Source organism: Mesoplodon mirus, assembly GCF_964341445.2.
Source record: "Mesoplodon mirus genome assembly, chromosome: 7".
Taxonomy (NCBI): domain Eukaryota; kingdom Metazoa; phylum Chordata; class Mammalia; order Artiodactyla; family Ziphiidae; genus Mesoplodon; species Mesoplodon mirus.
This window is the reverse complement of record NC_138983.1, coordinates 95,680,009-95,693,349: the sequence shown is the minus strand read 5'-3', so window position 1 is coordinate 95,693,349 and position 13,341 is coordinate 95,680,009. Positions and strand designations below refer to the sequence as shown.

The 13,341-nt window shown below is 46.2% G+C and overlaps 1 protein-coding gene across 1 annotated transcript in view; it reads right to left on the bottom strand.

Moving 5' to 3' along the window:
* Nucleotides 1-7,972: 7,972 nt before the first annotated feature.
* The window catches only part of LOC309808890 (forkhead-associated domain-containing protein 1-like), a gene marked incomplete at both ends in the record, with an annotated part of 80,267 nt that continues 74,898 nt past the window's right edge, over nt 7,973-13,341 (bottom strand). Inside the window, 5 exons of the mRNA XM_082629462.1 lie at nt 7,973-8,168; nt 8,705-8,925; nt 9,349-9,444; nt 12,358-12,482; nt 13,169-13,292. Of these exons, the coding sequence (XP_082485588.1) occupies nt 7,973-8,168; nt 8,705-8,925; nt 9,349-9,444; nt 12,358-12,482; nt 13,169-13,292 (762 nt within the window). The remainder of the gene's footprint in view (nt 8,169-8,704; nt 8,926-9,348; nt 9,445-12,357; nt 12,483-13,168; nt 13,293-13,341) is intronic.

Below are 13,341 nucleotides of genomic sequence, written 5' to 3'. Positions count from 1 at the left end.
AAAAAGCGAGACAGTGCTTGCCTGGGGTGGCTCATAAACTGAGACCTTGCTTGTTTTGACCTTTGACCCATGGTAGCTCTTTTGGTACATCTAGCCACTGCCTGGCCTCTTGGGACCCTCCCTGTGTCTGTCTGTTGAACAGAAAATTCCAGAAGGCCTCGGTGCCCTGAGTTTCCATCAGGGGCAAGCCAACATGAGCCCTAGCTTTTGAAAAACCCCTTTCAATCCATAGAAAGCCTCCCAGTTTATCTGGTTTGAGATGACCTCATCCTTTGTCACCTTCTCTCTTGTTTTCTGGAGGTTGCTCAGCGTCTTGCTGCTCTCTGCATTCTTTTCTCACGTGAACAGTGCACCTATTTTGGGCATTTTGTCGTTGTTGTTTTGGGTCATTCCCATCACACATTTTTTGTATTCCTTTCCAGTCAGATCAACCTCATGCCTCTCTAGACATTTCTTCTCAGGTTTCCTCTGAATCATTTCGTTCGGTCTAAATATGTCCAGTGTTTCCTCCTTCCTCACTGCACTCCACATAGACCCTCTCTTTTCCCCGGAATAACTGTTCTTTTCTTTCAAATCCCTGACCCAAATCCTCATCTTTCACCATGTTATCTGACTTCTCCTAAGAACTGATTGTTTTTTGAAACTTAAGCCTCAAATATCATCCCTTCTAATCTGCGTCTGAATTTGGATCACGGTCAAGAAGCAGGCGAGACAGGAATGTGGCTGGGTAATTAGGATCCTCAGCAGAAGGGCTGAGTGTTCATCGTGGGGTCAGAGGGGCCTGGGGATGGAGGGAGAGGTATCTTCTTCTGCCTCGGGTAGGGCTTAGGGTGGGGTGGTCAGGAAAGCGCTAAGAAAAAAGGACCCATTTGACTTGAGTTCTGAAGGAAGAGTAGGATTTCTGGAGGTAGAGCAGGGAGAGCAGAGGATAGTCCAGGGAAGGAGCAGTGGGAATGGAGGCTAGAAGATGAGTCATCAGAGATGCTAGGGACAGGAGTACAGAAGGAGAGGGGTGGCCAGGTGCTGAGACCGCACACTGAAGGTCCATGGTCAGCCCTCAGATATGTTTGTCTGGCTTTCCCAACGTGTTAAAAGACTTTTAATTAGTTGCTGAAGGAATAGGCCTCTTTCTGTGGAGTGACAGAGAAACCTATTCAAATTGGCTTCAGCATGAATGCAAATTCACTGGTTACCAAAAATGAAAATTCTAGAGGGAACCTCTGGGTTCAGGCTCAGATGATTTCATGAGGCCTTGGCCTCTCTCCAGCTCTCAGGGATTCTTTGTACCATGTGGACCCAACCTTAGACAGAATCTCTGTATAATGGTCACAAAAAGGCGGCCGAAGCTCCAACCCTTACATCTTCTCAGCTTTAAATTCCATAGGGAAGTATAGGAGTCTTTTTCCTAAGCTTCCCCCAATGGCCTCACTGCTTCTCATTTTCTCTGGGTGGGTCACAAGCCCATTGCTGAGCCAATTATTGTGGCCCAGGAGACTGCTCTGATTGGCTGAGCTTGAGCCAACATGCCCATCCCTGCAGCCAGAGGTGGAATCAACAGCGTCTCTGAGAAACTGGAATGAGACTAGGAGAAAGGTGTTGTCCCCAAAGGAGGATCATAACGCCATAATATTTTAGAAGAGGTGAATTGTTATTAGGTGACGAAAACCAGATGTCTACCACAGTAGCCAACATGTACAGATCATTAACATCTGGATTTATGCCTTTTTTTGCGAAAATGGGAATATCTGGCAATACCTGGACTCTCTTCTTGTATATAGATCAACAATCTGCTGGGGATGAGTAGAGGCTCCCTCTTTAGATACAGCCTATGTTCTGCCTGCCCAATGCACTGCTCATATTTCCTCTCTGGCTCCTGGAAGCACTTGAATTTTTATTGCCAGCATAATTTGATTCTGTAAAGAAATCTGTTTTTCCCACCAGAATGGAAGAGCCAAATGTACAGGGGTCAAATAGCTCTCCTGTGCTCCCACAAACTCCTGAGGACAAATGCCTGGCCATTTTTAATAGTCTCATTCCTTGCTCATTTTAAAAGCCTTCTTTAAAAAAAAATATTGAATACATAGTGATTTTAGAATCTGTTATCTGATAATTCCAACATCTGAAGTCTTTGGGTGGGAGTGGCAGAGGGGTGGTGTCTCAATGTCTTGTTTGTTGTGTCTGCTTACTCTGGCTCATACTGACTCATTGCTTGGATGTTTAGTAATTTGACTGTGATCTCATTCTTGATTGAACTTAATCTGTGGGAATCCTGAGGGGTCTGATTCCTGGCTGCTTTGCTCTCGGAAGTCTTTTTTGTTTGTTTCAGCTGGATGCCGGGGATGCTAATAACCTCTGAACACTGACATTTATTTCCTCAACTTGGAGTTTTCCCACTGAATACATGGAGTATAAACTTGAGCCCCAGACCCACGTGGTTACAAACCTTCAGGGTGATCATCATCATCACCAGTATTGTGGCCATTATTAGTTTTCCCCTCCAGAGCCACATTGAAAACTACAGGTTTTCATAGGCTCTCCTTTCTGAAAGTCCAGAAAAAAAATTTTTTTAAGCCCTCCTCTTGCCAGGGTGTGGAGCATCTTTGAGGGTGCCAGCTTAATACAGGCATCTTAGACTTGGTTAGCTCATCTTGCAAAGGCCCAAGGCTTAATCTCCCTTTTCCTGCACTTACTAAAGGCAAATGGCTTCCTCATTTGCTTATGCTTTGGTTGTAGCTCACTCTGTTTGTGTGTGTGTCTGTATGTTCCTTTGAGATTGCCTACATAAAAATTGTTTTTTATTCTGGGATTTTGGAAACACACACAAAACTAGAGAAGCCTGCGATTAACTCCATGTATTCATCATCCAGCTTCAACATTTTCCCAGTGTTCTCTCATTCTTTTTTCTCCCTTTTTGAGTTTTTTTCTAGGTTAATTTAAAGCAAGTTGTGTCATTTCACCCATAAAGACATCCTAACTGAAAGGACTTTTTGTTCCTTTACATTATCCCCGCCTTGACATGATCACAGCTAAAAATACTTATAATCATTCCTGAATATCATCTAATATTCAGTCCATGCTCACATTTCCTTGATTCTCTCAGAGATATCTTTTTTACTTTTATCTTTGTTAGAATCAGGATCCAGACAAGGTCCACACATTACACTTGGTTGTTATGTCTCTGAAATGTCTTTAATTCTGTAACAGCAACACCCCGCCCCTGACCTTTGTTATCCCCCAGCCACTGATTTGTTGGAGAAACTGGGTCTTTTGTCCTGGAGAACATTCACATCCTGGATTTGGCTGATCACTTCTTCTTGGTTTCAGTTAACTTGTTCCTCTTTTCCCCATGTTTACTGTAAACAAATAGTTAGATCTAGAGGTCTGAGGAGATCAAAGTCTTTTTGTTGTCCAGACGCCTTCATAGGCGGTACTGTGTGATCCATCCTGCATCACACAGTGAGCACATAATGTCTGGTCATCCTGTTTTTAACGATATTGAGATTGAATGGTAGGTCCAGTGCTAACAGACTGAGCCATCCATTACAAAGTCCCCAACGGCTTTTTTTCCCCCAATAATTAACATTTTTAATTATTCATTATGGTAAAATATACATAATATAACATTTACCATCTTAACCATTTAAAAATATACAGTTCGGGCTTCCCTGGTGGCACAGTGGTTGAGAGTCCGCTTGCCGATGCAGGGGACGCGTGTTCGTGCCCCGGTCCGGGAAGATGCCACATGCCGCAGAGCGGCTGGGCCCGTGAGACATGGCCGCTGAGCCTGCGCGTCCAGAGCCTGTGCTCCACAATGGGAGAGGCCACAACAGTGAGAGGCCTGCGTACCGCAAAAACAAACAAACAAACAAAACACACAAGTGGCACAGAGGAAGCCAGAATCTTGAGAATACCTGGGCCCAAGGAAATCTTGGAAGATAGTGAGTTAAAGAGAATAGTGAGGATAATGACGATGGTAGGAGAGCATGTATGCTTTGTGGGCCTATGTACTAAGGGTTTTGTATACAAGCTCCCATTGGGAAGGCTATGAGCTAGGTGCCATTTTTATTCTCATCTTAAAGAAGAGGGATCTGAGCTAATTAAGCAGAGGGAAGGTTAGGGGCTTTTCCTGGCTGAGACCACAAGACAAAGCGGTGGTCACGCCCCCTAGCCAGGACTTGATTGGCTGGAGATTTGATTGGCAGGAGAGCTGAGCGGCTTCTCCTGCCAGAAGCAGCCGCTGCCCTTCAGCCTTTCTTCCACTTCAAGCCCTGAGAAAGGGCTTGCGTGCTTCCCAAGTGGCAACTTCTGTGCATTTAAAAATTTCCTCTTGAAAATCCCAGCCTTAGCCCATTCACAAAAGGTATCTGGGTCCTTTCTTGGCCGTGGCCTAGTCGTATTCACCAAAGAGAAGAGCGCGTCCCATAAGAGCTGGCGGCTTTGGGAGGACCGGGGAAGGCGTCAGCTGGCAGGAAGCTCCCTGAAAGAAATAGAGGAATCCCCACCCATCCATGAGCTGCCTATTCTTCACCCTTAGAAACGGGGCTTGTGATGTGCCAGGCACTGCAGGCATTTTGCCATTTAACCCTCCCGCTGCCCCACGGAGTAGGCCCCTTGCTAACAGTTTTGGTTGCTTTTGTTGAGGAACCTGGGATACAGAGGTCAAGCCACTTACTCAGGGTCATTCGGGGCAGTGGTGGGGCTTGACCCCTATTTGTTTGACTCCAAATCTGGCCTCTGAACTCTGAGAGACACTGCCGGCTTCTCGAGTGATGTGGGAAGTGGATTCGAGTGAGCACGGCCTGGGCAGCGGTTCCCGTCCCTCTGCCACATGGACAGAGCCACAGACCCAGTTCGCTGTGAAGGCCCAGCATCTTATACCAAGTCTCATTTTCACAGCCAGAGATATTAGTGTGGAAATAGGACTTTTGATTCTTGAAAGGTCTGCTTGGTGAAGAGATGGTCAAACATTTAAACTACAAACTCCATTTTTTTTGGGGGGGGGCAATTCTGAAGCTTAAGATGTGTAATTTCATCTCAGTGCTTCAACCTTGCCACCTCTGTGAACGGGTGAAGAGTTTCAAAGTTTCATACAGGAGGCTAAAAAACTAAGGCTCCTTGTGAAAATACTAAGTGTAAAACTTAGGAAAGAGGAATTCTACTTTCTGTTCTTTTCTGCTTAAAGACAACGAAGATATACTCCCTGGAAGGAACGGATGCCAAGACAGATGTATACAAGTGCCCTTTAGGATCCAGCAAAACTTTCAAATGTATTATTGTTTTCTTCCCGACAAACAGGGATTTCTGACGACATATTAACAACAAGCATGAAATGCAAACCTGAGTCCTGGAGTGAAACCCCCAGGAGCAATGGTGCGATGTATCCAAGGGGGCCACCCTGGTAAGGGAGACACAGAAGGAGGGGGTGTGGAAAAGTGAACATGGGCGGGGGAGGGCAGCAGGTGGGGAGGGAATCCTGTTTCTGCCACTTAGTAGCCAGGGAACGGTACCCTCTGTCAACTCACCTTTCCCCTCTCTCTAAGGGGCTGACACTTGCCAGCATCCCTTGCGGGTTGATGGGAGAGATGAAGCATGTGCGGTGTGGAGCAGGTGCCTGTCCCTTGGTAAGTCTTTCCCCCAGTTGTGAACTCCACGAATTTGAAAGCTTCTAGCTGTAGCTCTTCTGGGGACCCTGACACAGGTTCAGCTTGGCCATTTCAGACCCTTCTCTGCTGAGGGATGTCCAGCGCCAAACAGGCTGGCATGTCCCTTGCGTTGTGTGTGAATGATGCAGCCCAGGAATAATGCATGTGAAACCTCATTATGTAAATCCTCAGGTTTTCAGTACATGACAATGGCTTTTTTGGGGCCCTTCTCTGTCCCATTCTGTGGTCTGGTGTCTCTGCTTTGGGACCTAGTCTGCCAAGCCCTGGGGGCGGGGGTGGGCACCTTGGGGAGGGGTGAGCTCTCCAGAGGGCACATCAAAGGGAAAGTCACAACTCTGTCACTGGCCCAGCTCTCCCTGGCATTGCTTGGTGTGAAAGGAAACTGTCCTCTGCCTGAGGCAGCCCCATGTCACACACAGACTAAGGCCTGTGATGTTTAATTCAGAGCAGTGAGCACTGGAAACACTGCATCCAGGCTCCCTCAGAGCAGGACAGCCACTTTTCATTTCTGGGGCTCTAAGCCAGAGAGCCTGCTGTCTGGAAACCTATTGCCTGGAAGGTTCGCAGGATGGAGGGCAGGCTTCTGCAAAGAACTATCTGACCATCACCTCCTGGTTGAGGAGAAGGGCACCCTTCTATGACCTTGGCCTCCTTAGAGCTCATGCAGGCAACAAACACACACATACAAATACACACACATGCCAACCCACAGCACATACTCACATGTACACACATACACGCAAGCATGCGTGTACAAATACACAGCCCCAAGTCAGAAAGACTGGAGTACTATTCTGGCTACTCAGAAGAGGAAACCCAAATCTTTATTCTCAGAGAGCTTATTCCTCGGTGTATCCCTGGCACCTGGCAGAACAATGAAAATCAGAAGCGCCGCCTTTAAAAACACTCGGGCTGTTCACTCAACTAATTGTGGTCATCTTTTCAGGAGGCAGGGAAGTCAGATCATGATGCTGGACACCCTTAAGCTCAGTACAGTGCTGTGTGTCAATTATGTCTCAATAAAACTGGTAGAAAAAACAGTTATCTGGATAGAAAGAACAAGATAAAATACACGAATTATCAAAAGTTAAAAAAATACAGACGAGCTAGACTATGAGTCTCACAAAGCACTGTTCACAACAGCCAGGACATGGAAGCAGCCTAAATGTCGATGGAGGAGTGGATAAAGAAGATGTGGTACAAATATACAGTGGAATACTACTCAGCCATAAAAAAGAATGAAGTAATGCCATTTGCAGCAACATGGATGGACCTAGAGACTATCATACGATGTGAAGTAAGTCAGACAAAGACAAGTATCATATGATATCACTTATATGTGGAATCTAAAAAAAAATGATACAAATGAGCTTATTTACAAAACAGAAACAGACTCACAGACTTTGAAAACAAACTTATGGTTACCAAAGTGGAAATGTGGTGGGGAGGGATAAATTAGGAGTTTGGGATTAACATATACACACTATTATATATAAAATATGTAATCAACAAGGACCTACTGTATAGCACAGGGAACTCTACTCAATATTCTGTAATAACTTATATGGGAAAAGAATCTGAAAAAGAATAGATATATGTGTATGTATAACTGAATCACTTTGCTGTACACCTGAAACTAACACAACACTGTAAATCAACTATACTCCAATATAAAATAAAAATTAACTTAAAAAAAAAGAAAGTTTAAAAAAATAGAGGCAAGCTAGACTATGAGTCTCAGAGAGGTTAAGCTGACATATATATATAGAATCTAAAAAAAAAAAAATGTTCTGATGAACCTAGGGGCAGGCCAGGAATAAAGACACAGATGTAGAGAATGGACTTGAGGACATGGGGAGGGGGAAGGGTAAGCTGGGACGAAGTGAGAGAGTGGCATGGACATATATACACTACCAAATGTAAAACAGATAGCTAGTGGGAAGCAGCTGCATGGCACAGGGAGATCAGCTCAGTGCTTTGCGACCATCTAGAGGGGTGGGATAAGGAGGGTGGGAGGGAGACACAAGAGGGAGGGATGTGAGGATATACGTATGCATATAGCTGATTCACTTTGTTATACAGCAGAAACGAACACCACACTGTAAAGCAATTATACTCCAATAAAGATGTTAAAAAAAAAAGCTGCCTGAAGCCACACAGTAAATGGCAGAACAAGAGTCTAAACCTAAGTCTGCCTAACGCTAAAGCTATTCTGCCACCTTCCTTTGCAATGAGCGAATGCATTCTGTGCTGCCTGGATCCCACTGGGACCTCAGTTGGCTGTTTCTAAAGGGAGCTGAGGGGCAGCCTCAGAGGCTCTGCTCCGAGCAGGGACCTCTCACCTTCTGCTGCCTGATCGCCCTGGTGACCCTCTTCTCCTGGTGCAGCCGCTCTTCCATGTGCGCCAGGGCCTCCTTCAGCGGCGCCTTTTCTTCGGCCTCTCTGAAGATGTCCTTCAGCTTTGCCACCTGTGACTGGTACATCTGAACCGACACTTTGCTCTGCCTGAGCACACAGGAGAGACAAAGTCTCTTTTCTCCTCAGCTTTCTCACTCACCACCAATGCTCCCGACCTGGGAGATCCTCAGAACACTTCCATATACGCTTGGCTTCGCGGTTTCCTTACAAGTTGGGGGAAGGCTGAAGATGTGGGGACTAGAGGGCAGAATAAATAGCCCATTGGCTGTGGACGTGCAGCATGAAGGGGGCACAGGTTATGCTACCAGCCCCTCCCAATTTCCCAGAGAGGGTGGGGGAACGGATACTACTGAAAATAGGATGGAATTATGAAAAGCACACACATGGTGAAACATCAGACACATTTATAAAAGGTGCACCTTATTCCTTAACAGTAGGGTACTCTAACTGCTGCTTTCTTGCCCAGAGACTTGGGTCCATCAGGCCCTGAGTCACCATCCCGCCTCCCCCCTCCACACCCAGGCCTCTGTCCTCTTGTCCTGGTCCCTACGGGTCTGCAGCTGCCCCGAGGTTTAGCCTGGAGAATGGAGGCCTGGGCCTTTTGCCGGGGACACGGGCCATACTTGAGCTGTTCAATGTCCTTCTCGTATCGTCTCAAAAGCTCCTCTTTCCTCTGCAGCTGGTTCTTGAGTAGGGTGATCTTATCAAACACCAGGTACAGGTCTCTTTGTCGAAGCTGGTGGACTCTCTCCCTCTCTTTTGGGGAGAGGTGTTTCATGGACACGTGACCTGACATATCTTTGATGTTCAGCATAGTCCCGAGGGTTTTGCTCATATCCAAGTACTACGAGAAAGCGTTTCACAGGTAAGAGGCCTGGCCCAAGACCGCTGGTGGCCACTTTGAGGAGGCAAACGTCTAATTCTGTTTCATTCATTTTCTGCAGTTGCAGAGAAGAAACACATGCTTTGCAAATGAGTGCATTTGGGGCTTTTAGTAGGACTTTCATTTTCCCCCGCATCCATTTACACTATGCCTTTTTGAGAATTGGGGGGAAGTGGGGAGGGGGAATGACAACAGACATAAACATTCATTCTTACTACCCAGTCTTCCAAGGAATTGGGCTCTGCAATTTCCAGCCCATGCTGGGATAGGAGATGGGTCTCGTGGAGCTACTGTAACAACTAAACATGTATGTGGCGTTGGTTTTAAACTATCTGCAGGGCACACAGGTTTGGACAGGAGGGGACTGATGCTGGGTATACCTACCAGCTTTTCACTAAGATCTAAAGCCTCAGCCACATCCGTTTTCCCTAACTTCTCAGTGGCCATGATGGACCCTGGGCTGGAAAGGCCATTTTGAGGCTGAAATAAAACAAAAGAAAAAAACTCACTTGGCATTCCATTATGATTTTCTACATCCAGAAGAATAACCCAAAGAATAATGCAAGAACTGGAAAAAATAATTTGAGAGAGTTGATTTTTTATATCATCTTTATTGGAGTATAATTGCTATACAATGGTGTATGTTCGTTTCTGCTGTATCAAAAAGTGAATCACCTATACGTATCCATATATCCCCATATCCCCTGCCTCTTGCGTCTCCCTCCCACCCTCCCTATCCCACCCCTCTAGGTAGACACACAGCACCGACCTGCTCTCCCTGTGCGATGCAGCTGCTTCCCACTAGCTATCTATTTTACCTTTGGTAGCGTGTGTGTGTATATATGTCCATGCCAAGAGAGTTGGTTTTAAATCCAGTCTGACTCTGTGAACTGCTTTCTATATGACTGTGTTCCTACCCCTTCAGAGCACGACTGCCTTTGAAATGATGCATCACTTATGCCGTTCTTTGGCCACCGTCTCGTCTGTCTTCCCTTTAGGCCAGTGGTTCTCAACCGGGGGTGACTCTGTCCACCCTACCCCCTCCAGGACATTTAGCAATGCCTGGGCACATTTGTGGTTGTCATAATTGCTGCTGGCGTCTAGTGGGTAGAGGACAAGGATGCTGCTAAACACCCCACGATGCATAGGGCAGTCTCCCAAACAAAGAGTTACCTGGCTCAAAAAATCAGTACCGCTGATGTTGAGAAGACAAGCTCCAGAAAAATGGGGACCATGCGGCTTTTGCTCACTATCTCCCTCCTTGTGCCCAGCATGGCACCTGGCACCGAGTGGTGCATAGTGGGCATGTTTGTGGAATGAACGAATGAAGGTTAAGTGGAAAATAGCCTCCCTCCTTTTTATTAAAGGAATCTCATTTCTGTGCAGCAGAAACCATACCCTCACAAAATTTGGCCCAACCTTCTCCTAGCTCTGGAACCTGGTGGGTGGGCATCCCTTCAGAACCTTTCCAGAGACAATGCAGATAGTGTTTGCAGCTGCATCTCCCTAAGACCCCAACCAGCCAGCTGGCTGTTGGAAGCCCAACTGACTGCATGGAAAGGCCACCAGACTGAATAGGGGACCTGATCTGAACGACCACAAATAACCATAATAAGACTCCTTAAAAAATAAATTGGCTTTTAATGCTTGCCATGAGCATCTCTTAGCCCTAGCATTTGTTGGCACTACCCTGAAAACCTCTGAGATTTTAAAAAAAACAACTACAAAAATATAAAGGCCCCCAAGTGACTGTGATAGACAAGAGTGGACATATTTGTCTATGTATCTATGGAGATGAGAATAAAAGAGGGTATCTGAAGATGAGAATAAACCGGGCAGATCTGCTGCAAAAAGAACCTGAGATGCTGCTCAGTGTCTTCAGCTACCCTGAGCTGCATCCTCTGTACCTCTCCAGACGCCCCCTCTTTTCCTGAGGGGAGGGTCACTAAGGAAGAGCCTGGGCTACAGGATCCAAGCACGCAGTCCCCACCCGGTCTCTGCAGGCTAGCAGACACACCACCAGGGACACACCCCTGGTGTGTCTTCAATCATTATTCTGTGACCTTGGGTGAGGTACTTGACCTCCTGAAGCCTTACTTTTTCTTATCTGTTAAATGGGGACAATAATAGTAACTATGACACAAGGCTGCTACGATGGTTCAATGACATAAGGCATGGAGCCGGCTGAGCTCAACGCCTGGCACACAGTAAGCAGTTCACAGATGTCAGCTATTCTTCCTCCTGCTCTTTCGTTTAATTACTGCCAACCTTGGAGGATTGAGAGTTAGGAGGTTTCCTGCTCTGTGGTGTCAGTGGTGGAATGAGGGCTTGTTGCCAAGGGGAAGGTCAATCTTGGAAGCAGGACCATCAGGACATGAGATCCAGCTGAGCTCCCCACCTGGAGACGGTCCCTCCACTCCCAGCCTCAGAGAAGGAAGGTTCGATTTTATCAGGAAAACCAACACATTTCTGAAGACTCACATCTCTAGAAGTGTGAGCAAATGTCTAGAAAAATTGTAGGAGAAAATGCTGGTACAGAGAGGATGGCTTTATTATGTTTTCCCAAAGCTGGTTTAGACCAGCTGCCGCAGCAAGCCACGCTGATCAGAGCTGTCCACTGTCATGTGTCAATCAAACACCCGATCAAACATCCATTTAGGATACAGGGCACCTTCAACCTAACAATCAAATTACTTCTGAAAATCCTGGAAAACACAAACTATGCTCCCTAAGAAAGGAAGGTTTTCTTGGATAATACTCTTTAAATACTGTTTGACAATAATAACTATCATCTATTAAAGTGCTCGCTATGAGCTAGGCACTGGGATAAGCACTTTACATAATGATCTCCTTTAATTTTTCCATCATCATTTTACAGCTGGGAAATTGAAGTCCCAGAAAGGTTAGGAGGCTGCCCAAGGTCACAGAGCTTGCAGAGCTGGGATTAGGACACAGGTCTCTGATTCTAGAACTTGTGTCTTCTTAATCATCATGGCTCCCTTCTGCTGCCCTTTATGTGTTCATGTTTTTCAGTTTATAGCAAAAAGCAAATGTTAGGCAAGCTCATGACATAATGTTGTACATTAGCTTGTTGAATCTTTTCTGCAGAATATAACATGTGATGTGAAAAGGAGGGCCCAGAGATTGTCCGGGCCAGCATCAGTGCAATGTTATATCATGCTGTACACGATGGGAAGCCGCCTTTCTATTCAAACATTGGATCACTGGTACGGCCAGGCACCAACCAGTCCATACAGGTGTTAGCCCATCAGGGAGGACCTGGCCTCGAACCAATGATGTATACAGTGGTGCCAGGGCACACGGCTCGTGTCTGTCCTCATGCCCACCCTCCCCACGTGTCAGTCAATGCAGAGACAAAGTTTCTTTGGTTACCGTTCGGATCTCTACTCTTGAAAAAGTTGGCAAGTCAGGTTTTGCATCCAATATTTTCCGAACATTTTTTTCCATCCCGAGGGTCTTTAAGTCTAGAAATGATTCATCCATGTGGTCCTTGTGATCTATAAAAGAAATAATTTACACTCAAAAGAAAGGCTCAGGAAGAAGTTACTGCATGTAAAAGTCACAGCTGCTATTTACTGGACACTTACCCCAGGCCAGTACTAATTAGCTCACCATCCTCCCTTGGCAGGTGAGGCATCGAGGCCCAGAGAGGTGACATGACTTGTCCAAGGCCACACAGCTCATATGAGGCTGCAGCCTCCCAGGGCGGGGGCACTGAGGGGGAACCTTCGGCCACAGGTGTGAGGATGGACTTGAACCCAGGCTTCTGTGTCCTAGCCCAGGGCTCCACCCAGCAGCAAGCTTGGTTTCTTGAAAGCCCTATTCCCTCTAAACAGGGTATTTATCCTGGGAAGTTCCCCAAGGTTGCTCCTTGCACAGCATGCGTCTATGAAAAAGTTTCCACTGGGCCACAGTGAAATAAGAAAAAGAAGGACAAGGTTCTGAGTTTTTCATGAAATCCTGTTTATTTAATATCAAGGCCTGCTCTTGACTCTGAGCTCATGCCTACACATCTATTTTTTTTCCTGCCCATCTTTTTTTTATAACTATGTTTTTTTAGTTATGAAATGATGGGGATAGAAGATGGTGGTCCTGGCAAATTGGTTAGTCCCTAAAGTGAACCCTCAAGTCTGGGGCCCATGGTTCTCAGCACAGAGGGATGACTAAGCAGGAGGAAACTTACTTGACAAGCTGGCCTTCTCAAGTTCTTTAATTCGCGCACGAAGCTCAGATAAGGCCTTTTTCTGACACTGAATGACTTCCTCATGTCGGGACCCTTTGCACTTGGCTCCTAGATCACTGAAGGACTGCTCCTGTGGCCAGAATGGTGAGGACAGCAGCTTTATCAGTGATCAC